General features: G+C 43.7%; 1 protein-coding gene across 1 annotated transcript; it reads right to left on the reverse strand.

Annotated features, from left to right (window-relative positions):
- Positions 1-3,239: 3,239 nt before the first annotated feature.
- LOC144753544 (prolactin-releasing peptide receptor-like) lies at positions 3,240-23,835 on the reverse strand. Its single transcript, XM_078641199.1, has 2 exons — positions 23,694-23,835; positions 3,240-4,497 (listed from the first exon to the last, which is right to left on the reverse strand). The coding sequence occupies exon 2, from the start codon at positions 4,488-4,490 to the stop codon at positions 3,429-3,431; it is 1,062 nt and encodes a 353-aa protein (XP_078497325.1). The 5' UTR covers positions 4,491-4,497; positions 23,694-23,835; the 3' UTR covers positions 3,240-3,428.
- Positions 23,836-27,062: the final 3,227 nt, after the last annotated feature.

The raw sequence follows: 27,062 nt of genomic DNA on the forward strand, positions 1-27,062 counted from the left end.
TAGCTATTACACCGAGGCTGTCGCCACGCATGCCTCTACCACGCATGAGTTACAACGCATGCACCTTTACCACGCATAGTTTTTACCACACATTTTTTTTACAATGCAAATGCCTTTACCACGCATGCCTTTACAACAAATAAATGTTGCAAAGGTATCTGTGGTAAGGGCACATGCATGGTAAATGTGCCGGCATGTGGGCCATATGCGTGGTACAGCTGCCAGCGTTGTTAAGGCTATTGGTGTCAGTAGAGGAAAGGGAGAGACCCTTCGGCTTCCTTTTTACAACCTGTGCCGTACCTGAAGAGATACCTCATTGTCGTTGTGGGTGAGGTAAGGGGGATTGGGCCTGGGGTTGAGAGGGCGGTTTTAGGGCTTTAGGGGTCAGGCGTACGGTTTTAGGGCTTTAGGGTATTTTTAGAAAGGGCTAAGGGTGGTCATGCCGGGGTACTGTTTTAGGGTTCAGGGCAGGGGATGGGTATTTTTATAAAAGGGCTGGTGGTTGGGGTCGTGCAGGGGGTACTGTTTTAGAGTTTAGAACATGGGACGAGTATTATTTAGAAGGGCTGGGGACCAGGTACACTTTTAGGGCTCAGGACAGGGGTCAGCTATTTAATAAAAAGTGCCAGGGTGGGGGTTCGCGACGGGTAGCTGTTTTAGGGCTCAGGGCATGGGTCACAAAAACCTTTACCAGGCATATGCCTTTAACATTCATGCTTTTACAATGAAAATTGTTGTAAGAGCTTGTATGGTAAAAGCATGTTCGTGGTTAGAAAATGCGTGGTAAAGGTTTTGCATGGCAAAAGGCATTTGCACTGTAACAGAATGCATTGTACCGTCATACAACCTGTCAGGAAACACCACAAAGTGCAGCTTTGCCCATTCAGAGTGTGCAAATGACTAGTGTCACAGTGGAGAAGGTGCCCTGTGGGTTATTCTGTACATTCATATTTTTACCCACTGGAACCAGAGCTTGATTCAGCTCGGTCGTGAGGTGTGAAAGGTTTAAACCAGAACCCTCTACAGATGTTGGGCAATCACTGCTTTACCACGGACTGTTTTATCACTCAATTACGTGAGATGAATAATTCTGGAGCACTTTATTAGGTCGACGCCTGGTTGCTAAACACATCTTGGAAACATTCTGGAAGCTTCCCTGGGAATGCATTCCGCCCACTGTTTACCACAGGCTTTGTGTTTTGTAACCCACCGTTGCTGGCTTTATTCATTTTATGCTGTCCAGCTTGAGTTAATCCCTCCTGTGGAGCATGGCCCATTTACTGGATTCTTCCACAAGTGCTCGCTAAGTAAACAGGCCTTTACATTTTGTTCTTGTCACATTTGCTGTGCATTCAAAGACAGGTATAATGTCAGGCTCTGTCTTCAGAGGGAACTTTTTGTTTTGTTTTCCTTGTCTGACACTCCACTTCACTCTAGTCCACTCTACTCTACTCCACGCTACAATACTCCACTTCATTTCACACTGCTCTCCTCTATGCCACTTAATTTTAGCTATGCTGAACAACAGCCATGCTGGTGTACAACATGGCTAACTCACATTGGCAAAGCCAATAGCTTTTGCATAGGCAACACCTATTGGCTTTACCAATGCCTGTTTGCTTTATGAAATAGAGAGTACAGCTCCTAGTCTCTTCACACAGCCTGTACGATCCATGCCTTCTGCACAGTCCTCTTCTAAAAGATCTCATGCAGCCCTGTTTACCTACTCTGTGCCTTCCGCCCTATTTAACAACCCCTGCTGCGTTCACTCAACTCCATTGGAAGAAGCATAAATGTACCCCGTACTTGCTGTGGCATCACTTTATGGCACATTCCAGATTCAAATGTCATGTGACACAAAGTATACAGAGACCCATTACAGCATCAGCTGGTGAATCTCATTGGTCGCCGGTGGTGGCACCGAATCCCTATCTCATCGTCCCTTTCCACATATGAAGGGACTAGTTACACATTTTTTACTCAAAGCTTTGTTTAGTTCATTGGCACCTGATCTGCAAGTCTTGATAATGTCTTGGGAGGCTCACAACAAGCTGCATGGCGGTAAAGCCAAACTGCTTGCCAAGTGTCCCTAACTCAAAGGCACACCTGGTCAGCTATGCCAACCAAACACTTTAGGTACAATTCCTTAGCATCATCATACACACAACACATCACAAGATTCATGTACTTGGCCAAGCCACGGTGCCTCAACAACACACCCATAATCAGTATAATTAAACTTCACCTTACACCAACAGAACACATCAGACACAACCCCCGGCACCATCATACCCACAACATTGCATCAAATTCATATAATTGGTTGAAAGTTGTCACTTCAACAGCATCACTACATTCTCTCACCAACATCAACATCAAAACATTTCTGAATAGTCTCGTTTAGCTACATCGTGATCACATGGGCACAGCAGTGCCTCAAATAAGAAATATAATCAGTTAATGACATCGGTTTAGAGCACATCCTTCTCACCTGTTCACCCCCAATGACAGGAAACTAACAGCGAATTCCATTGGCACTCACAACCATACACATAATGTGCTACAAAGAACCTTGAGATGGTCAGCCACAACCAATCTGTCCAATTGTCTAATACGAACTGTTACAAAGCAATCCAGAACTTCCATAGTCAAACTCAGCACCCCCAAATCACCTTGACTCTGGCCAATGAAAATACCAGAGCCCAGAAGGGCACCTCCCCCCCCCCCCAAAGCACTGAAGGACCATAAAAGTGGTAGACGTGTTCCACAGAAATGCTGGAATATATTATTACATTAAATACAGTGCCAATAGAGTAAATAATGTTCTATAATGAGACTTCTTGAAACACAATATAGCCTCTTGAAAACCTTAAGTGTTTGCCATTGTAAATGTGGGTTACTCCTGGAGAAAGCATTGTGAATTGCCAGAAAGGATGTTTTTCACTCAAATGTTAACCAGTTGCTACCTGGAACCCTTATAGCGGCAGATACGTGAATTGGGGCACAGGACTGTAATGGGATCTGCTCAGCATTGCTCAGTTTAGCAACACCAGTAATCTGCAACTACAGCTCAGGTGCCCCTGCTCACTGGTTGGATTCACCACCCACTCCACCCCCTCAGCCCCCAACCACCGTAGAAATGAAAAACTTGCACCACTCCTTAGCACACTCACAGAATACAAAAGAGGCCTTTATTCCAATGCAGAACATACAAAAAGTCATCATTGGCTGTTCTCGTTTGTGGCCAAAGATATGGAAACTGAGGTTTTGTGGGATCCGGGGAAATCAGTACTCTGTTTCCCAGACCAAAGGAACTGGGAAGCATTCAGAGATATCTTCAAGTCTGTTCTATACCCCTGTCACTGTTTATGTCCATCAAACACCTACGTCATAAAAGTGAGCGGACAGTCGGGCAGTCCTCCCTGGTGTCAGATTACCACACTCAGCGTGACGCTTTGCGTGTAAGGCGCAACCTTGCGTTGCCAAACCACCAGCTTTTTTAGTTCCTCTCGGAAGCTGTCATGGAGCCAAGCGTATATGAAGGGATTGTAGCAGGCCGAGCTCATGGCGAACCAGTGGCATAGCAGCTGCACCAGGTTGAAGTAGTACTTGTCAATCAGGTGGATATTGACGTCACGAAGCGTGTTGAAAACGTGCAGAGGAAGCCAGCAGATCCCGAATACCAGGCCTACGGTGACCAGAAGGCTGAAGGTTCGCTTGCGTCGCGCCTTGTCCCAATCGGCCTGGCTTTGGGTGACACTTCCTGGCATAACCCGGTTTTTCAGCTTGAGTGAGATCTTAGTGTAGGACAGCAGGATGACTAGCAGAGGGGCAAAGTAGGTGAGTGTGAGCAGGCTGAAAGCATAGGTCTGCCGCAGTGGTTCCTGGCTGCCCCAGAACTCCTCGCACAGAGTCACACCTTGCTCCTTAAGTTCCACGTAGTACGTGTGGGCTGTGGCAGGGAGAGCCAGGCAGCAGGCCACGATCCAGATAAACATCATGACATAGGCACTCAGTTGGAGGGATATTCGGCGTCGAAGTGGGTGGATGATGACGATATAGCGGTCAACAGCAATGGCGGCCATGGTGAAGATCGAGACAGACACAGTGACAGGCTGCAGGAACAGCACCAGGTAGCAGGCTGTGCTGCCAAATACCCAGCCGCGTGGCTCCAAGATGTAAGCCAAGGTGAGAGGGATGCAGGTGGAGCACATTAGCAGGTCCGAGAAGGCCAGGTTGCCAATCAGGAAATTGGTGACGTTGTGCAACTTTTTAACACGCACAATGACACAGACCAGCAGGCAGTTGCCCGCGACCCCAACGACCAGCACGGCACCATAGAGAAGGATGATGAAGGCCTTTAGCTGCTGGATGAGCTGCAACCCCTCGAAGGCAGCCGATGTCTCATTTCCTGCATAGCTGGGCGGGGCCGGCGGGGGCGGGATCACTGTGACTTGACCTGACCCGATCTCTCCGTCTGCACCATCCATCTTCGATCTGAGGAAATAAACACTCCATTAGAACATATTGCAAGAGACAGGAGCATCTTCTTAGAATTATTGGTAGAGCTTGCCCTTTGCTATTATTTGCTAAAATGAATGTGTCTGTAAACCATTTCAGTGGTATTATTATTATTATTATTATTATTATTATTAATATTATTATTATTAATATTAATATTGTTATTGTTATTGTTATTATTATTATTATTATTATTATTATTATTATTTGAATGTTAAGATGGTTAATGTTGTTTAGGCCAGTTTAGGTTGTGCTAATCTTTATGATTATGGGAGTATTTTGTATCGTTATTAATGAATATTAATCAGACTAATGTTATTTATTAATGTAATTATTATTGTTATTATTGTTCCTATTATCATTACTTTTTTCAAATGTCTTTATTGGTATTTTTAATCAAGAATCTTCACATATGGAACAGGATACAGTACTAAACATATTCATAAAGTGGAGCAACGAACACATCTCAGTATATCGACGTGGATTAAAGTTTGGGTAACGGATCACACAGAGCCATGGAGGATATAGTGGGGAATCAAATAAAAGGAAATAAGGAAAGGATAGAACCTTAATCACTTTATGTTGTAAAGGAGTAGCCAATGTATTCATCATAAATTAGAACAACTGTCAATAATCACGAGGAATTACGTGGCTGGCACTGCCTGCGGCAGCTAACGGGAACTGGAGACATGAGTGGCAGGAGCATGTCACAACATGGGGGTGTAAACTAATGGGTGCTCCTTGGGAACAAGGGAGAGGGAAGAACGTCTGCGTACTCCCGCCTTCTACGGTGTCTGTAAAACATGTATGTGTGTGTGGATGGTTCTCTCAGTGGGGCAATCTAGTTAGCCCCCAGCAGCGGGTTCCAGAGACTGGGGGGTGTTGAATTCAGGCTGTCAAACAACTTGAGAACATCAGTAGCCTGCATTGTGCCTGCTCCACCTCCTCCATGCACCTTGCAATCATGTTTCACGGCGTCGGCCTCTGCTAGAGCCCATTTATGAGTCACCTGTAGCTAGTTCTTAACAAAGGGCAGGTGGGAGGCCTTCCAGTTCATGGCAATTAAACACTTTAAGGCAACCAGTGCCAGATCAACCAGACTCTGCTAGTGTTATTTACGTTTAATGATCATGTAATCCCTAGAAGGCAAAAGACTTGGTCCTGTGTCAACTGGACATCGAACACAGATGACACCTGTGCTGAACCTGGGTCCAGGTGTGCAGCAGCAGAGGGCATTATCAAACCATGTGTATAAAGGCAGCATCCATGTTGCCACATACTGGGCACTCAAGGGATACTGCAGGAAATATTTTATGGAGGCGGTGAGGTAAGTTTGATGCAAATATTTAAATTGTGTGAATTTTAGACGGGCATGACGAGCAACTCGCTTCACCCACTCCGAAGCCATGGTCCACTGCTTGGAGGTCAATTCTGTGTTGAGGGAATCCTCCCATTGGAGTTTATTCTGAGTTAAGAGGTCCATGCATCTCCCCCTGTAAAGCCCTGTACAGTACCGAGATCGCCCGACAGCTGAGCCTGTGTGTTAAGAGGCATTGCAACCCCAAATACAGTGGTGGCTCAGCCTGCCCTGGTGTCCATATGTCCCCAATTGCTGCCACAAGTGCATTATGTGCTGGAAAGAGACCGGTACCAAGCTCATACATTTTCTACAGGCCCTGGAAGGATAGCAGAGCACCATCATTGTATTTTTTTTTGTTAAATGATTTTTATTAATGAAGAAACCACAGAAAATACAAATAACTAGTATGTTCAAGCAGTAAAGTAAGTAAAAAACTTACTATGAAAAACAGTGGAAATAAGAATAATATATCAGAAGATTACATAAACTTTTGTACAATTGTCATGATAAAACAGTTAATGTTAATGAAAATTGAACAGTAAGAAAATTAAATAGAACATATCTGTGAAAAAAGTGAAAGATAAGAAAACTAAATTAAAAGATTTTTATTATAAAAAAGGGAAAGGAGAAAGAGAAAGATGGGGAAGAGTAAGAAAAGTAGGAGAAGAGATAGACGAGGATAAGAAAGGGAGGAGAAGAAAAAAGAAATTAATAGGAAAGAGGAGATTATGGAAGAGGTAAGTTTGAAGATAAATAAGTAGTAAACGGTAACCATAACAAATCAGATTTGATCTTTAAGAGAGTTGAGACATAAGAAACTGAAGCAATTCTGTGTTCATCACAAATGAGATTCCACCAATACAAAAAGGATAATTTAGAATTATCTTTCCAACAAGATAATATAACCTTAAAAGCGATTGCAATAAACAAATCAAATTAATTAGATTTGGAGAAAACCTGATCAAAATTTGGAGACATAGTGCCTAAAAATACATTATGGATATTAAAAGGGACATTATAAGAAAAATCGATAAACATTTTGACCAAATATTTTTCGAAAAAGAATTAACCTAAGGACAGTGGTAAAGTAAATGTATTAATGAACCTTCAACAGTAAGGCATGACCAACAAGAAGATGAAACTGAAGGATTAAACATATGATGAAGATAACGAGTAATAGCAACTCTTTTATAAATAAAATATATGGATTGTGTTATGTGTGCAGCCTTAGGGGTTTTAAATAATTTCTGCCATAATTTGTCCCATTGAGGAATAGACAATTATGTGGGATAAATCATGTTCCCAATCAAGTTCAACTTTAGACTTAGTGCGAGGACATGACACATTAGATACGTTTTTGTATATGAATGAGGCACTGGGTATAATGGTAGAAGAAACATCATATAGAGGAGTGTCAGGTGAAAATGAGAGTGGAAAGGGTTGAGAGTTGAACTTCTGCAGATAATTTTGAAGATTTGTAACAAGAACATTATATTGTTGAATACATGAATCAGGTAGATTAAAATTCTCTTGCAATTTATGGAAAGGCAAAATCGAATCATTGGCAAACAGTTGATACACATAAAAAATGCCCTTTTCCATCCAATGTATGTTATAAAATTATTTGTGGCAAAATTTAATGTATCTGTTAAACCATAAGGAGGAAGCTAGGAAAGATTGATATTCATCAAATGGTTTAAAGAAAAGTGTGTGTAATAGATGATGAGAATATGTCGAAATTGGATATTGAGAAATAAAAGTACAATTGGTCATAAATATCAGATCCTGAAAAGAAAAATCATTTAACAGTGAACTTTCAACAGAAACCCATGAAGGTTTAGGTACATCCTGATAATTTAGACAAAGCATAACATTTGCGAATCAAAAAAGCATTGTGATACAATCTAAAATCAGGAAATCTGACACCCCTTCAGATTTGGGACGAGACAGTTTGGGTAGTGCAATACGAGCACGTTTATTGTTCCAAAGGAACTCAGCACAAATAGAATTAATCTGTGGAAAATAATAATTAGGAATTTTAAAAGGTAACATTGACAAAATAAATAATACCTGAGGTACAATCATCATTTTAATTGTATCAAGTCTACCCCACCAAGATAAAAATAAGGGAGACCAAGAGGATAGCAAATTAGTAACTGTAAGTTTCAGGGCAGTAAAGTTATAGGCTAATGTATCACGGATATTAGAGGAAAACCAAATCCCTAAATATAAAAAATTTTGGGGACATCATGTAAAGTTGGTGGAATCAAACATATGTTGATAACAGGAATCATTTTATGGTAAAATCTCCGTTTTGGAAAAGTTTAATTTGTATCCGGAAACTTGAGAAAATGATGACATTTCTTGTAGAAAATGTGGTAAAGAGGATACAGGGTCAGACATGTATATAAGAATATCATCCGCATAAGCAGATAATTTAATGTGATGGGATTTTAGTTTAAAACCAGAAATCTGAGAGTTATTCCTGATTCGTTGGAGAAAAGGTTCTAGACATAACAAAAAGAGTAAAGGGGAAAGGGGGCAACCCTGACGTGTGCCTCTTTGCAAGCAAAAATAAGGGGAGAAGAGACCATTAACAAATACACATGCTTTCGGATCTGTATATAGCAATTTAACATATGAAATAAACTTATGACCAAAACCAAACCATTGCAAAGTATGTATCATAAAATCCCAATTAATCCGGTCAAAAGCCTTTTCAGCATCCAATGATAGAGCTGCTAAGGGGGAAGGGTATTTTTTGCTTAGAGTGAGTATATTAGAAAACATTCTGGCATTATCAGAGGCTAAGCAGACCTTGACAAAGCCAGATTGATCCGGATTAATAAGAGAAGGGACATTCTCCAATCTGGTGGCTAAAATCTTTTCAAAAATTTTACAGTCATAATTGATTAAAGAAATAGGGCGGAAATTCTTACAGAAGGAAGGGTCTATATTTGGTTTGGGAATAACAATAATAAGGGCTTCTAAAAAAGAACCAGAAGCTCTACAATTGGATAGAAAGGAAGAAAAAAGTTCCAGTAATTTAGGAGCAAAAAAGGAAGAAAAAGTGGAAAATAATTCCACTGAAAAACCATCGGGACCAGGGGCTTTTGACTTTTTCAGGGACTTAAGAGCAGCATTGATTTCCTGGAGAGAGATATCTTCCTCAAGAGAGGTAAAGATATCAGGGGGGGGTAGCAGGTTTGGGAATATTTTGGAAAAAATATGTGAAATCTCCCTCAGTTGGGTTAGTAGTTTCTGTGTATAAGTTATTGTAATATGATTGAAAAGTGTTGATAATGTCAACATCGGAAGAAAGGAGTTGATTGTTTATTTCTAAATAGATAGGGCCAATATTTTTGCGTTCAGATTTGATTTTTAAATAGTTTGCTAACATTTTCCCAGCTTTATTTTGGCCCCCATATTATTTGGATTTGATTTTAAGGAGGACGTTGCAGGCATCTACTATGGCAATTTTGTTTAATGTGGGTTTAACTTTGATTAATTCTTGCAATGAAGAGGGAGATTTAGAGGAGAAGTAACTATGTTCCAAAGTTTTAATTAAACTAAGTGTGTCTGTATATTCTTTGCTCAACAATTTTTTCTTTTTAGCTGAGTAAGCCATAGTAAAGGCTCTGAATGACGCCTTAAAAGCATCCCAGTTGCTATGTATTGAGGTTTCTAAAGAATAGTTGAGTTCGAAAAATTCCTTAATAAAAGAGGTCGCTTCTGAGATAAAAGTGCTGTCAGATAAAAGGTAATTATTAAAACGCCAGCGACCTTGTTTGGGTAGAGATAGGGATATATCAATACATGTAGAAACGGGAGCATGTTCCGAAATAAAAATAGAACCAATGTCAGATGATTGGAGACAAGGCAACAGGGACTTGGAAATTAAAATATAATCAATACGAGATCTTGAGTGATGGACAGGAGAAAAAGAAATTAATTCAGATGCATCAGGATTACATGTTTTCCAAGAGACTAACAAGGAACGAGAGGCGATGGCTGATTGGAATGATTTGTGTGTCTTGTCAGGTTTAAAAATATAATTTGATACTCTGTCAGAGAAAGGATCTAACCAATTATTAAAATAGCCGCCAAACACCACATTAGGGTTAGAAATAGACATCAATTTCATTTTATAGTGTGCCAAAATTCAGAGTCTGGTTTCACAGGACCATAAATATTGAAAAAAGTACTTAGTGTTTTGTTGATGGTAGCGTCGACTATACCCCATCGACCATGAGAATCACAATCAGAGGATACAATTTGAGCTTGAATGGATTTGTGAAATAAAATAGCAACACCACCATGACGATCAATAGCAGGTGAAAAAACAACTTGACTAACCCAATCGCGTTTGAGTTTTAAAGATTCAACATCATTACAGTGGGTTTCCTGCATAACAGCAACTTGAGCATTAGGTTTAGCTAAGTAAGACAATACTTTTTGACGTTTGACAGGATGTCCTAGACCACGTACATTCCACAAGACGACATTAACCATGTATTTAGATTAGGGAATATGGAAGTGAACAGGAACACAAGACTGCATATTCGACGATAAGACACTGTGGGACCAATAAAAGAGGAAAAGAAAGACACCAATTATTTTGTGATGAAAATGAAACATTGCAAAAGACAGGACATGTAATGAACAATGGAACCGTTAAGAAGAGAAAAGTAGAAAGAAAGAAAGAAGGATAGAGACAGGAAGATACAAGACGGAAGGAAGTAGACAGATCAAGGAAAAAAATCCAGACCTGGAGAAACATAGAAATGCAAGATGAGAGAAGCATGGTGACAGCGAAGAACACGGACACCCATAAGGGAATAATATCTGAAAGAAGTCCCCCAAACAGAACAAAAATAATCAGCGACAAGAAAAATATTTCTGCGAGCTAAATGTTTGAAAATAGATTAACAATCCTGGGAAGGAAAAAGAAGTTAGTTTGTGAACAATGAAAAAATCCTGAAATAAAAGGAACATTGGTCATTAGTCTCCATGCCATGCAACGAAATGGTATCGAGGAGGAGCTTAAGATCATCAAAGGAACGTAATCGGCCATCATGTGAGATTTTACAAAGGCAGGGATGGAGAATTCCATACTTGATGTTGAGTTGCCTCATTTGCGGTCGTAAAGCCAGGAACTCTTTGCGACGGGTATTTGTAGCATTAGAGATATCTTGGGAAATAAAGATGTTATATCCTGAACAAGTTAGACATCGTTTAAGCCTCAGTGCCCTCAAGACATTCATAAGTTCAGTAAATTCCAAGAAAAGCATTAAAATTCCACATGGCTTGTTTTACATGGGATGCAGACGGCCCAGGGAATGTGCTCTCTGAATGTTGAGAGGAGATGGCGCAGCTTGAAGATCCAACAATTCAGGAAGGAACTTCAGTGGAAATGCAACTAGGCCAGTCCCTTCAATATTTTCCGGAAGACCATAAAGGCACAGGTTATTTCTACGATTACGATTTTCAAGATCCTCAGGGTGAATTTTTAATTTATGAATTTCTAGTTCAAGTAGCGGAATTTTCTCTGAAACATCTTGGATATCGCTAACCCTTTGCTCCAATTCCAGTACCTTGCCTTCCATGACAATCCATCTTTCCTCAAGCTTTTCATTAGTAGTGGTCATAAAAGGCTACAAACCATGTACCTGATCCAAAATAGAGTCCAAAACAGCATTTTGTGAGGAGAGGATAGGAGAGGGTGGGTTATTCTTATGCCTTTTCGGTTCCAGTGGAAGAGGATCTCGCAGAATGAACATCATTGGCCATAATGAATACTTGAGATAAGCAGGAGAACTTATGAGTTAAATGAGAGAAAGCAACAGGACACAACCTGGCAAATGCTGGTGTAGAGGCTGTGAGGTAATATGTAATAACCTGCAGCAGGACTTGTGGCCACCAGAAAATTGTAAAGACGGTGAGAAAGTAGCTTTATGAAGAGAAAATCAAGGAACAGCTCCTAAAATAGGCATAACAAGCGTGAATAATGACCTGAAGCACCCATTATCTCCTGAGAGAGGAAAATAGCCCACATGAAATACACAATTAGGCAGGAAATTAAAAACGGGCGTAAAATGCCATGTTATCAGCTGTATTGATATGCAGGTAAAGTTCCAGACAAAAGAAGTCAAATATTGAGGCAATAATGGAGGAAAATCGCAGTAGAAGGCTCAATAGGGCAATGAAGACATTAAATGTGGCAGGAAAAAACAAGCGCGAGCGCCGCGGTAGAAAATGGCGGCATCTCACATTTTATTGAAGAGAAAATTCTGCGATGAAAAAGTTGGCGTAGGGATGCAGGAATGCCCTTCACAGCACACCGGAAGACTCGCCCTGTCTTCACATGACAGCACTTATCGCTGGAAGGGCAAAGTGCGGTCAACTGAGGCTCCAGAATCAGCAAAGAGTTCTGTGTAGTTACGGAGCTCACTGGGGGTCCGCCATGCTGCTTCGGCGGTCAAGCCACGCCCCCACCGTCATTGTATTGATCACCCAATTGGGTTATTACAGCTTCTTGCCAAGGAGAGGGATCATAGACCTCCAACATAGTTTTCAAAGTGGGCATGATCCAGAGGGGCAGCTGTGGTGCATAAGGTGCCTGCCTAGGCTGCATATATCATTTCCAAATTAGCTTGGCAACTTCAGTGAGCAGACCCAGTCCTCTGGGTGGTCATCCAGGGGAGAACAGCCTGTCCAGCATGTTTATGCCCCTCAGGTCTGCTTGGACCATGGCACCCTCCACCATTCCATCTCAGGCCAGTCAACCCATAGGACCCTGCAATTGGGCTCCCACGAAATATAGCTCCAGGTCTGGAACCCCAAATCACTCCTCAAGCATGGGACGCTGAAGCATGGGGCATGAGACTTGCTTCCGAGCAGGACCCTACACAAGCTCAGACTCCAGGCCACTCAGAGAGCTGTAAAAAGACCTAGGCAGTATCACTGGCAGAACTGCAAAGAAATAAAGTGCCTTGGAAGAACCAGCATCTTTGCCACCGATGCCCTGCCCATAGGCGAGAGAGGCAATCGGGTCCAAAAGCGCATGGGCTGGTGAATCAAGGCCAGGGCCTTACCATGATTGCCATCTAGTGGATGACGGTTGTTGTGGTAGACATTTACTACAAGGTAACAAAAAATGTCAAACCTCCAAGGGGGGTGCCCTGACCAGGCTCTTCTCTACGTTCTGGCTCAATCATGTGTATCAGGAAGATATAAGACTTACCCCAGTTAACTTTGAGGCTTGCCATCTCTCCAAAGAGATAAAGCAGGTCATAGAGGGACAGTAGTGAGTGGGACTAGTTTCCAGATATACTAACACATTGTCTGCATATAAAGAAACAGTGTGCCAGTCCTACCTTAATACCTCATAGTTGGCCTTCGGCATGCAGCATGACAGCAAGTAGATCCATTGTGAGCACGAAGAGCACCAGAGAGAGATAAAGAGCACCCTTGACGGGATACCCTGTCTATGGAGAATGACCGTGAGATCTGATGGCAGGTGCGGACCCACACCACTGGAGCGGTATACAAGAGCTTGGCCCAACCCAAGAGGTTAGGACTCATTCCAAACACCTCCAACATCTGAAGCAGATAAGACCAAGTAAGTATATCAGATGCTTTTTCGAAATCCAGGTTGCCTGCCAGCGAAAGGTCAGTCTCCCTAGCCTTTTTATCCATAGTATGGCACACATGTTGAATGTTGGAGTTCATTGCCCTTTGTTGCACAAACCCACATTGGTCCGAATGAACCAGGGAGCGAAGTATCTGGAGCAATCTATTGGCCAGTACTTTATTCAGAATGTTATTGTCAATGTTCATCATTGAAAATGGACAATAAGCACTCACCTCATGGGGCTCCCTGCCAAGTTTCGGAAGCACCACTATGAGAGCCTTGTGAAGATATCTCGGTAGAACGCCCTGGTGATGCACTTTATGGTATATTTCCAGTAGACGAGGAGCAAGGGTAGCCCGAAAGACACGTAGTACTCTACAAGTAATCATTCTGTGCCCAGGGTTTTACTGCATGCCATCTGGGGAATTGCTAGCTTAATCTTCTCTATCTGAAGAGGTTGCTCGATGTCCAGCAGCTGCAGCAGATTGTTCCTATTATTATTACTATTTTTGTTATTATTATGCAGTGTAGTGTGGTAGTATTTTACATCAGCATTTTATTACTATTTTAATTTATCTAATGATTACGATGATGATAATGTCAATGACACTTTTCAAATCTGGCAATAGTCTTCCTTGTGTGTGGGCTTGTGAGTTTATGTGTGCGTGTGTTTATGTGTATATGTGTGTGTCTGTGTTTATGTGTGTGGATGTGTGTGTGCGTGTGTATGCGCATGTGCATGTTAAATACATCCTAATCCCCTTTTCCTAATTTTCCTCCAACAACATTCGTCTCCAGATGTATAACTAACCAGCAGGGCCGGACTGGCAGTAGCAGGCATCTGACGGTTGCCAGGAAGCTGGAATTGGTCTGGTTTGGAGTGATGAGGGGCCGGTTTTATTACTGGGGGCAGGTCTTGCAGTGATGCTGCAATACCAGCCCCCAGTAACAAAAGCAGCACTGCAGGGGCCGGTATTGTCAAGCAGCAGTGCTTCACGCTCACTTATTGTCCACCCCCAACCAGGGTTGGAGGCGGGTCAGACAAAAGTGTCAGGGCTGCTTTGGGTTTCCAGTCCAGCTCTGGTTAACAGTTTTGAAATATATCGTTATGATAAAACAAAACGTTAAATAAAGGAGGAGAAACGAGCAGTCATTTTACTCAAGTCGATTGTACGCATTTTAATGACCTCGTGTGGGTAAAATTCTGAGTTGACCTTGCTTCGAACTTGCAGGTTACACAGCGCTCTACTGCTTCATTTTTCCTCCTATTTTCTCTCCTAATCTGTGCTCAGACCTGTGTGTAAGCTATCCACCCCGCTCCCTTGTGTCTCAGCAAGTGTGTGAAGCAAGATTAACTTCCCCTTCAAGAAACAGACATATTATACCTCAAAGGCTAAGCTGAGTGTGCCGGAAGAACACAGAGAGTCCGCCTCCCCCCGTTCAGATCCAAGGCCTCCGAAGTCATCTGCGGCGTACCACAAGGATCATCACTCAGCCCCACCCTCTTCAATGTCTACATGAGCCCCCTCGCAGTCATCGCACGCCAACACAACCTCAACATCATCTCCTACGCCGACGACACCCAGCTGATCCTCTCCCTCACAAACGACCCCGCTACCGCCAGAACCAGCCTACACGAAGGGATGAAAGACGTCGCCGAGTGGATGAAGAAAAGCCACCTGAAACTGAACTCAGACAAGACGGAAGTCCTCATCCTAGGATCATCACCCTCCGCCTGGGACGACTCCTGGTGGCCCCCTGCCCTGGGCACCGCTCCCAAACCAAAGGACCACGCACGCAACCTGGGCTTCATCCTGGACTCCTCCCTCTCGATGACCAGACAAGTCAACGCCGTCTCATCTTCGTGCTTCAACACCCTGTGCATGCTCCGAAAGATCTTCCGGTGGATCCCCACCGAAACCAGGAAGACGGTCACCCAAGCACTCGTCACCAGCCGACTGGACTACGGAAACACCCTCTACGCCGGAACCACAGCCAAACTTCAGAAAAAACTCCAACGCATCCAGAACGCCTTCGCACGACTCATACTGGACATCCACCGACACAGCCACATCTCCGGACACCTGATGGACCTGCACTGGCTCCCCGTCAGCATTAGGATCACGTTCAGACTCCTCACCCACGCACAAAAGGCCCTCCATGACCTGGGACCCAGGTACCTCAACAACCGCCTGACCTTCTACACTCCCACCCGCCAGCTACGCTCCGCCAGCCACGCCCTCGCCGCAGTTCCACGCATCCGCAGAGCCACCACCGGAGGAAGATCCTTCTCCTATCTGGCGGCCAAGACATGGAACTCCCTCCCCATCCACCTCCGGCTGACCCAGGACCACCTCTCCTTCATGAAGCAACACAAGACCTGGCTCTTCGAGCAGTAGCAGACCCCCCCCCCCCCTACCCCCCCCAGCGCCTTGAGACCGTTCCAGGTGAGTAGCGCGCTATACAAATGCTATGATTGATTGATTGATTGAGACTGTAGTATTCTGCTCTTAGTGTTTAAACTATGTTTGGAAAGTGTATGTAGCACTAATTTTTGGGTAAGAGAGTGGGTTTTTTAAATGTGGGAAAACCAGTTTTGTAAGAGGCCTAGTTTACGCCCTTATCTGCTGAACTCCAGAGTGTGGATTGAACCTCTCTGTCTCCAAGGAGATTCTGAATTGAGGAGCAGCTCCCAGCCCCCTGCCAAGCATCCTGAGCTCGAGGTCACACGTCACTTATAAAAGCTGCTATTGCACATTACATCAGGGCTCTGATTGGCTGCTGTCTGGTGGGTTTTTTTGTGCTTAGGGTTAGTGTTCTGATTGGCTGATAGGTCTATGGTTCTGATTGGTGCCTGGGTTAGTGATTCTTTTGGACTTAGGGCTTAGGGTAAATGTTCTGATTGTCGATACATTTAGGGATTTAGATTAGTTCCTGGGGCTAGGGTTTCTATTGGACATAGGGCTTAGGGTTTGGTTTCTGATTGGGTGTTAGGACTAGGGCTGTAATTGGCTGGAAGGGCCTAGTCTCCTATAGGTCCTAGAGCTTTGGGCTAGTGGTGTAATTGGTTAGGATTAGGGCTAGGTTTCCCATTGGCCAAAGGGGTCACCTGATCCCTAGTGCTATTTAAGGTCAGGGTTCGGGCGTCTCAGCGTGGGCATCAAGGCTAAGGGCGAAGAGGACAAGGGCAGTTGCCTGTTTGGGCCTAGGGCCAGATATGCTGCTCATTTTCTCCTACACCAGCACCCACCCTACCCCATCCACATCCACTACCAGAGTAACACACTCAAGCAAATGTACTCTACTCATTTACTACTAACAAACCCTATACACTTTTCAATGTCTCAACACCCACTACAAAACTTCGCAACCCACACCTTTACACCGTTCTCCCCAACCACCACACAATGGCATCATTACACATACACAAAACACCACTCTACATATTCCAATAACTAATCACCTCATCACTAACACAACCCAAACCATACTTAAGTATATCCCATCCAGACGCACACTCCCTGCTCTAATTACTCCTAACAGACCCCCTTCTGTCACCAACCCAGCCTACCATCTTTTTATCCACCAACACCCTCCTCTTCTTTTTACCACAAAAACACAAGCATACAACCCTTACCATCCAATGCACCACACATATTTCCTCTTTTTGCAATCAAATCTAACACAAACACTCTTTACTATTGTTCATCTCCTCTCACGCACCACATGCACTCTTTTCCAAAACACATCAATACCCCCTTTACCTTGCAGCTTCCACTCACCAACAATACTTTACTTTCAAATTCTCCACAGAAAACAAATACATCATCACCTTCTCTCACTAACCCTCAAAAACAAAACATAACACACACACCAGCACAACAAAATTTCACACACACACAACACCATATAATACTTTCTATCATAAACTAGAAACATACGTCCACACCCACCTTCCCGACTACACAAAAAATATACACTCCAAACCAACTCCAGAGCCAAGTTTTCTCTCTTCCCCCCACATCTAACAGATATACAGCAACACAGAAACTCTCTTTTAACTGCCTCTCATCCATTGAACAATTTAGAACCTTACAACATGAACCACATGCTATACCACCACCCTTAACTCACACACCGTCCACCCTAAACAGACGCAAACAAAAAAAGCAACATGCCACTCTTCTTAGTTCCTCATCTCCATATCTACTGCACAACATGGCTACTCTACAAAACCAACACAGCTCACCAACTCACTCTAAAACACCATCTCCGTCACCTACACATGGCGACCAATCAAAATGTCTTCTTAGCCTGCTGTATAAGGAATACGATACAGATTTGATACACTGCTGCTAATACCACCACTAAGGACAAACCTGCTACCAACCCACAAAATACTGCTCTCTCTCTCTTCTACAAAACAAAGTCATGCCATCACCTAAACACATTCGCTAAACTGCCTACTAATATATGCCTGATCACTCTAAAAAAACAAGCATCACATCTACAACCTTCTCACTGACACACAACCTGACTTACTCTTCATAACTGAATCATGGTTGGGAGATTAAATGGCTCCAGTGCTGCATGAAACCATTACTCTAGGCTATCAAACTTTCACACAAAATCGTATATGCAAAACAAACAAACATTAAATATAACTAAAGCTGACAACGTCTCCGTACAAGGTTGTGAGGCCCTCTTCAGCAGATGCAAGCCTACGCCCTCTTCCTCCTGTAACTTCCTGCTCCTTTACAGACCTCCAACTAACAATGCAACATTCCCAGACACACTTCTAGACACAGTTACAAACCTTATAACACTACACTCCAACCTATGCATTCTGGGTGACCTAACCATTTGATTTGACAAACCCAAGTTGCCACATCGAAAAACAGTCATCCCTGCCCTAGATACACTGAACCTACATCAGATCGTCCACAAACCCACACACATTGCTGGACACATCCTAGATGTCATTTTTTCAAATACAGAACTGGTTACCTTTCAAACAGTGATTACAGTCACCTGGTCAGACCACAATTTATTTTCTTTCCAGTGTGAAACAACACAAAGCATCCACCTAAAACCACCTCACATGCAGCCACCTATTGACAGTGGACAAACTCAACGTTGAACACTTAGAAGCACAACTAACATCCAGTACAGATTTAGACACAATACATTGCGTTCAAAAACTATATGAGTGGCTATAGGAAGCTTTTGATATCCAAATACCACTAAGAACCACACAACAGAACAAAAGCAAAAAGGCACCTTGGATAAATACAGAGATAAAACAGTAAATTAGAAAGCCGCAATATACCTGGCTCAAATACAGAAAACAATCAAGGCAAACTTCACCTACAAATAACAACAAATTATACATGTCAGCGATCAAAAAAGCTACAAAAAAATACTATTCAAACAAAATTCAAAATGATTACTGCAAATAAAAAATTCTATAAAATTCTCACTAAATTTCGTAAACCTAATTGCCTAAAAGGAGCTCAGCCCATTACTCAAAAATTCACTGACAAACTGTCAATTCATTACACGACCAAAGCAGTTACCTTGGACTCCCATTTAAAACAAAGAAACACCAAAAGCACAGACCCTTTTCCAAAAAAACACCCCAAGAGTATGCAACCCCAGCCTGACCATTCCTTCCAACAAATATCACACAATTAATTTATGGACCTGTTCAAAGAAAGCAGCCCTTCTCACTCATTTCCACCACAAATGTTCAAGAAAATTCTTCTAACTTCCTCTGCTGCCACACCACTAAGAAGAATCATCAACAATTCCATAACTACCGGAATATTTTCAGAAGAGTTAAAAAAGTAATACATACGCCCATTACTAAAGAAAACAAACCTGGAACCGCTTAACCACAAACAACTACAGGCCAATTACAAATGGATCTTTCTTGTGCAAACTAATATGAAGAGCTGCATTCGCCCAGATGTCACAATTCAATAAAGATAATTCCATACTTTCAGAGTTCCAGACAGAATTCCATCCAGAAAGAGGCACAGATTATGCCCTCATTGCCACCTGGGATGACCTTAAGAACAAAGTTGACCAGAACCTGGTTTCTGCACTACTTCTCTTGGACCTCTTAGCTGCCTTTGATATAGTTGACCATGACACTCCAATACAAAGACTCTACTAAGTCAGCATAGAGGCAACTGCTCTCGACTGGATGACATCCTACCTTCACGACAGAACAGATGTCATCCATACCCCCCTTTTTCCATTCTTCGCAAAGGTAGGGGTGCCTGAAGGCTCTATCATCTCACCCATGCTTTTCAACATTTGTATGAAGTCTTTACCGGCACTGATCAATCAATTTGCGTCACATGGTATAACTATTCAGATGTCACACAAATACTCCTTATACTGCAAAGCTGCAAAGACATTGGAAACTCACAAATATTCAGATGTCTCAGAGCCATGAATCAGTGGATGACATGGAGCCATCTCAAATTGAATGCTTCCACAACATAAATACTCATGTGTGGCGATTGGAAAAATTATGACCCACTCGCCGCCTGGCCTGAAGATCTGGGAACTACGCCTAAAGTATCTAAGGAAGTAAGAAACCTCGGAATTACTATGGACTACAAGCTATAAATGAATTCCCAAGTGGACAAACTAACAAGATCAAGCATTGTTATTATAAAACCTCTGCAACGGATCTTCCTCCAACTGGGATTTCCACACAAGGTCCAGTCTTCTCTCTCTTTTGTTCTGTCTAAACTTGATTATGCCAGTAGCCCAGGAGCACCCGTGCAGGTAGGAGCAGTGGGGCGGGGTGGGGGGACTCGGCAGATGACAATGAAAGGAAATTAAATAAACAATTCATTTTTCCTTGTCGTCGTCTGTTGAGTCTCAGCCCCACCCTGCCCCACCAACCCACTGCTCCTCCTGCAATAGCCTCTACCACAGATAATCTTTAACATCAATGAAAAGACTACAATGGATTCCAAAATCTGCTGCCAGACCACTCGTACATATAAGCCCACAAGCCCAAATCTCCCCTACCTTAAAGGCTGGTTACAGGCTGCCAGAAGATCCACATTCAATTACAAGGCTATGCTCTCGCAACTACAATAAAGTATCACAGAAACAGTACAATGACTAATGAGAATCAAAGAACAGAAGCAGATTCTTTGGTGTGTTCCTAGTCACAGCAAGATGATGGTTTATTTTCTCCAGACTTGAAGAATATCACAAAAAGCCGACACGTGTTTCGTCGTGTACAGTTGAGTCAACACGACTCTTCAGGGCTTAGAGCTCAACTCAAACGTATGGGTTGAAGGTTAGTCTGGACTTCGTGTTTGTGTTCTATATAGGTAGATAGGAGAGAGACACTAGTTTTTCAGAATCAGTTTGTGACTGATTAGGAAGCGTATGTCCAAAAGAGTCACGTGCAAAAAGCACTTTTTTCTTATTTTCTGCCTTATTGGTTAGAAGAAAATCTTCGAGTGTTAGCACTCTGAATACTGGTGTGTATCAGGCGGTAGCCGGGAGGGGATCCATCTGTTGAGATGCTCGCAGGGAACGCGAGTTCGTACACGAGAGACGACGACCGGGAACCAAAGGAGGAGGGATACCATACCACGGCGCACCGCCACAGAGGAAACGCACCCGTTCCCTGCGAGCATCTCAACAGATGGATCCCCTCCCGGCTACCGCCTGATACACACCAGTATTCAGAGTGCTAACACTCGAAGATTTTCTTCTAACCAATAAGGCAGAATATAAGAAAAAAGTGCTTTTTGCACGTGACTCTTTTGGACATACGCTTCCTAATCAGTCACAAACTGATTCTGAAAAACTAGTGTCTCTCTCCTATCTACCTATATAGAACACGAACACGAAGTCCAGACTAACCTTCAACCCATACGTTTGAGTTGAGCTCTAAGCCCTGAAGAGTCGTGTTGACTCAACTGTACACGACGAAACACGTGTCGGCTTTTTGTGATATTCTTCAAGTCTGGAGAAAATAAACCATCATCTTGCTGTGACTAGGAACACACCAAAGAATCTGCTTCTGTTCTTTGATTCTCATTAGTCATTGTACTGTTTCTGTGATACTTTATTGTAGTTGCGAGAGCATAGCCTTGTAAATGTGTTTAGTCTTCTGACTATTTTAGACGGTTAAGGGTGTTTTTCCGCCTGCTCTTCACGCACTACACATTAACCATCCACATTACACACTGTAACGTAAAACTGAGGCAGTGCGCCCTTGATATCTGAATTTCCTAAAAAACCCTTTTCAGGTCAAGATCCACATTCAAGCTGATTTGTATCACCGACAAAGCAATACAAGGAACAGGAACTCCCTTCATCAGGAATAAAATCACCAAATACATTCAACAAAGGAACCTCTGCTCTAGTTTGGCACCTCTCCTCAAAAACCCACGATACAAGAAAAAACAACATATGTGGCACATCCTTCTCTGTTCAAGCAGCCAAACTATGGAACTCTTTACCCCTAAACATAAGATCCACGGATAACTATCTTACCTTCAGAAGCCAACTCAAGAGTTGGCTCCTCCCCACATACATAGCATACTCAAACAGATATATGCAGCATATCCCTCTGCATATAAGCATTTTATTTGGACTATAGATGTTTACCTACATATGTGCATTGCTTTGTATAAACATATATAATAATTATGTATATAAATATATAAATATATTTGTTAGTTCTCCTTGATAATTGTACATATTACTTATGGAAATATTATCTATGTTTAACATGTCTATAGGTGACTGCATAAATAAGTACATCTTTTATCATAACTATTTATTGCCAATTGCTTCACTATTGAATTTTCAACAAACAAATATTTTAAAAAACAAATAAATTAGCTTAAAGTACAGCAACACTTTAAAGTCCGAGTTTTTGAAATACAACTTAAATTTACATATATTACCTTCCTTTTACATATACACTTTCCATGTACTTATGTATCTTTATATTTATTACTTTACTTCTAATTTGGCATCTCCAATGCACTACCCAATTTCTCACCCTATACCTCTCTCAACATATCCTCTACCTCCACTCTCTGACTCATCCCAAACTCCATTCTACTACTATGATCCAAAAAATAACCCTTACTAGACTCTCCCTTCCTCTCCCCCTCCTTCCTTCATCTCATACCTCTTTTGCTATTCAGATTTTCCAAACAAGCCTTTTTATACCTTTCCCTCTGACTCTTCCCCCCCCCCTCCACATTCCCTTTTACTCATCCCATACCTCATCCGACTGCTAGGAGCTCCAAAAAAGAAACCAATGCTTTCTAGACCCTTCCCTCTTCCATCCCTCCACTATCCTTTTCCATCCAATTAACAGACTAACATGTCCACCGCTCAAATTAATTTCATATTTCCCTATACTAATTCACCACTAATTCGGTTTGGGTTCTGGAGTAGCGTGCTACCTGCAAAAAAGCACTTTGACACCTCATCAGGGGTAGCAACCGCTATATAAATGCAAACCCTTCCCTCTTCTACCCCTCCACTATCCTTTTCAAATCCTAATAACAAAATCACATGTCCACCGCTGAAATTAATTTAATATCTCCCCATACTAAATCACCACTAATCCTTTTTGGGTTCTGGAGTAGCGTGCTACTGGTAAAACAGCATTTTGACGACTCATCAGGGGTAGTAAGCGCTATATAAATGCAATTGCATTTACAGCAAGTACCCAGTTCACTACTCTGTCTGACAACGAGGATGATATATTTTCTATGTGCTTCATGGTAATCCCACTGTGGTCCTCGCTCTATAAATGCAATTAATACCTATATGAAGGCCCTCACACGTCATGCATGCACACTTAAAGACACCAAAAGTTAATTTGTGAAACAAACATTAAAAATGTTACAAAAAGGAATGTTTCTATAATTCACAAGCTGAATTGTCATCAAAGACTTCAATAATCGTTTTTTTTTTTATCTACTCCCCAGCTCAATGGCACTTATTTTATTGACCTTAAAAAGAAAACAAAATATCGAGTCACGGATACCAGTGTTTTACAAGCTGATTAATGGTTGTCTAGATCACTGAACTGCCACATGGTCTCCCCATAAACATTGGAACATATGTAGATGAAAAGCAAATGCAATGCAGAACGCCTAGAAGCCCGCTTACCTGCAGAGCGCCCTGCGGTCACACCTGGAAAACCCGGCTGGTCGGGGAGTCTCACACCTGGAGTGACCGGCTGGTCGGGTAGTCTCACACCTGAGCTCGGCTGGTCCCCATCACAGGCAGCGGATTCCGGGCAGTGACACGGAGCCGCCAAAGTATCTCCCTAGAGGAGCCCTGGCGGGGCAGGGTGGTCCTGCACGGCCCCGCCCCTCACAGCGCCAGGACGCCGAAGATAAACCATTGGCTGCCGCCAGGCAGCGCGAGGCATGTTCAAGGGATTGTGCGCTGCGGAATAAAACATCACAGCTCAATCACGGAATCAACAACAGCAGAGCCGCGGCCGGGAGGCGAGAGTGGCAGCCTGTCGAGCACGTGTGCCTCTGCATGACTAATAGCGTCACACCCCCACTAGATAGATAGCTCAGCTGGGTGGGTAGAGCGCCTGCTGCGGAGATTTTGTCTCATGCACAGTTCAAATTGTAATCCCTGCAGGATTGACAACTGTCTTTAAAAGCCACCCGAAGTCGACAAAAAGTGTACCAGTGACTTGGGTAACAAGCCTGCCTGCTGTTCAAAGGCCGAGTCAGTCGATATTACTTGTTACCACCATGTGTGTTCTTGCTTGACCTGATGACATGACCTTGAACATTCTGTCATGCAGAACTATTTATATGGGTTTAAAAATTATTATTATTCCTAGAATGCCGCATACATCAAATGTTCGCAGAGTGCTTCACCGAATCCCTATAATTAGGGCTAATCCATACTATCCCACTCACGCCATAAGTGACAGGTGTCCATCATGCCCCTCTCACAGTATGCAACGGTCACTCTCAAAAGAGGTCTATCCTACCCCTCTGTTCACTCCCATTCCGGCACCTGTACTGCTTCCTTGGACGGCACCATGACGGGGGGGGGGGGAGGGGGGGGAACTCTATGCCCCTCACTGAGACTGTGTTAGAAATAGGAATATAAGTATGCAAACACTCACTATCAAAGAATATCTATTTGCTGCTGAGAAGTGCTACTATTCGCCAATCAAAAGCATTTGATTTCTACTGAAAGCTGCTGGTACTCTGCCTTTCAAACTATAACAGGGAGGTGGGACAGGACATGTACTCATTACCTGACAAAACCTGCCCATTCAAAGCACTCCAGATCTGGAGGCTAGAATATTCCATTCCATAAGATTTGTAAAGCGCTTGGATGCCCAACGGGCCTCCCGGCGCTAGGAACACCTCAGCCGCAAAATTCAATGCACATCGGTTAGACTAATTAGAAAAGCAAGGTCTTCAAGTGTTTCCTAAAACTATATTATTTATTTAATTTTCCTTCGTCGTCGTCTTTCGAAATTCCCCCCACCTGGCCCCACTGCCCCACCTCTCTTACCTGCAGGAACTCAGCAATCGTTGTATCAGCGGCGGGCCCTTCACATGCATAGTTAGGCGAGCAAGACAAAGGGTCTTAACTTGGAGTCTTTTATGCACTGGTCGCCAATGCAGAGATGCTAAGGCTGATGTGAACGGCTGATGCTTTGGGATTTTTAAAAGACTCTACACATCTCTTTTGTTACTCTTAGTCCATTCTCCCTCTCACTGCAAACTCCTTCATTCAGACTCACGCTGCTGGAACAATGTCCAAAGCAGGGGTGCTGGCAGTCAGTGCTATGTCACTAACGTCACAGAAATCGCAAAAATGTAAGTGTCACAAGTGAGCCACACCCATGTTGCAGGAGAATGTGGGGGACGCAGCTGATGTTCGCAGGTGTATTTTGGAGCACATTGTCACAAATGTATGTGTAACAGCGGGACCAGGAAAGGGCAGGAGTCGAGTCTTAGTTATACCGGTGTTTATTTGATCAAACAGTGAATCAGTACAAGTTTTGCGGACTGCTCCTCGTCGGGGAGATCTACTCCTCTCTCGGCGGGTCTTCCGGAGTACTCCCTCCTCTTTCCTCCGGAAGGGGCTCCTCCTTCTGTGGGGCTCTGGAGGCTCCGTGCTGTCCACCCTCGCCGACACCGAAAAGGGGGAAACAGAAGAGAGGCGGGTATCAGTATTACGGTACAGGTACGTCAATGTTGGCTCAAGGAAGGGGGCTGTGAGGAAAAACACCCAGGGACGTGATACCAGTCGGGGACGTGATTTTAATGCTCTAGGGAGGGGTAGTGCTTGTGAAGGCAACCCGGGACCCGACCCTCAGGCTTCTCCCCCTTTAAGTTAAGCGTCTGGTTCTCTTTCTAAACCACCCCAGGAAGCGGTTACGCACCTCTGCAAGCCGTACCCCTCCTGGCGTACGGCTGGGCGGATCGTGGTGTTGGCCTCCAGGCGTTTCCTGTTCGTCCTCGGCTCTCCCGTCGGGTCCTCCCGTCTGTGGTGTGGTCTCCGGGGTGCTCCCAACGTCCGGCTCTCTGCTCCAGTCTAGGGTCGGGCTTTCCTCTTCTTCCGCTATGCTGGTTTCGCTGAGCCACCTGTTGCTGTTGCTCCACTCTGTCTTCCCGTCGCCTCGTCTTCCGCTCCTCCGCTCCTCTTCTCTGCTCTCTCGTCTTCCGCTGCTCCGCTCATCCTCGCTGCTTCCCGCCACTCCGCTCTTCTCCTCACTGACCGCTTCTCCGGTGTACAAACACACCTGGTGTTGGGCGTATTCTCCTTTTATCGAACTGCTTGGCTCCTCCTCCTCCGATTCACCTTCGTTCTGGTTAAAGGGCCAGACGTCTTCTTCGTCGCAGCTGTAGGTATCATGGCTGGTCCAATCCGAGGACTGCGTGGGCTGCGGAGAGAAGAGGGGGGGGTCACATATGGTCAGGTCGCGCCCTACTGCGGGGCGCGCATGGGGGACCCGGTTACACACCTCCCCCCCTGGACACTTCCGATCGGGAAGTGGGTGTCGGGACAGGTAATCGGCCCCCGTGTTATCCACCCCCCGTTTGTGGCACACCCTGAAGGAAAAAGGCTGTAAAGCTAAAAACCAGCGCATGACCCTGGCGTTGGTGGACTTGTTACGGGCCATCCACGTAAGAGGCGCGTGGTCCGTGTAGAGCGAGAAGGCCCTGCCCTCTAGGTAATAGGCCAGTTTCTCAACGGCCCAGCGAATAGCCAGGAACTCCTTTTCTACCGTGGCATATTTGAGTTCACGAGGAAACAATTTTCTGCTGATGAACAGGACTGGATGGTCCATCCCATCACAGCCTTCCTGTGATAGTACAGCGCCGATTCCGAAATCAGACGCATCAGTGTGCAATGCAAATGGACGCGTGAAGTCCGGCGAGTTGAGAATCGGTGTTGAGGTGATCCTTCTCTTTAGCTCAAAAAAAGCGTCTAATATGTCCGGAGTGGGGGTTGACAACGCGGCCTGTTTGACCTTTGTCTGAAGGG

The sequence above is a fragment of the Lissotriton helveticus genome, chromosome 5_1, assembly GCF_964261635.1.
Source record: "Lissotriton helveticus chromosome 5_1, aLisHel1.1, whole genome shotgun sequence".
NCBI classification, from domain to species: domain Eukaryota; kingdom Metazoa; phylum Chordata; class Amphibia; order Caudata; family Salamandridae; genus Lissotriton; species Lissotriton helveticus.

What these genes read in the sequence shown, in the direction of transcription:
- LOC144753544 (XM_078641199.1), bottom strand. Translation starts at nt 4,490, where the DNA reads ATGGATGGTGCAGACGGAGAGATCGGGTCAGGTCAAGTCACAGTGATC.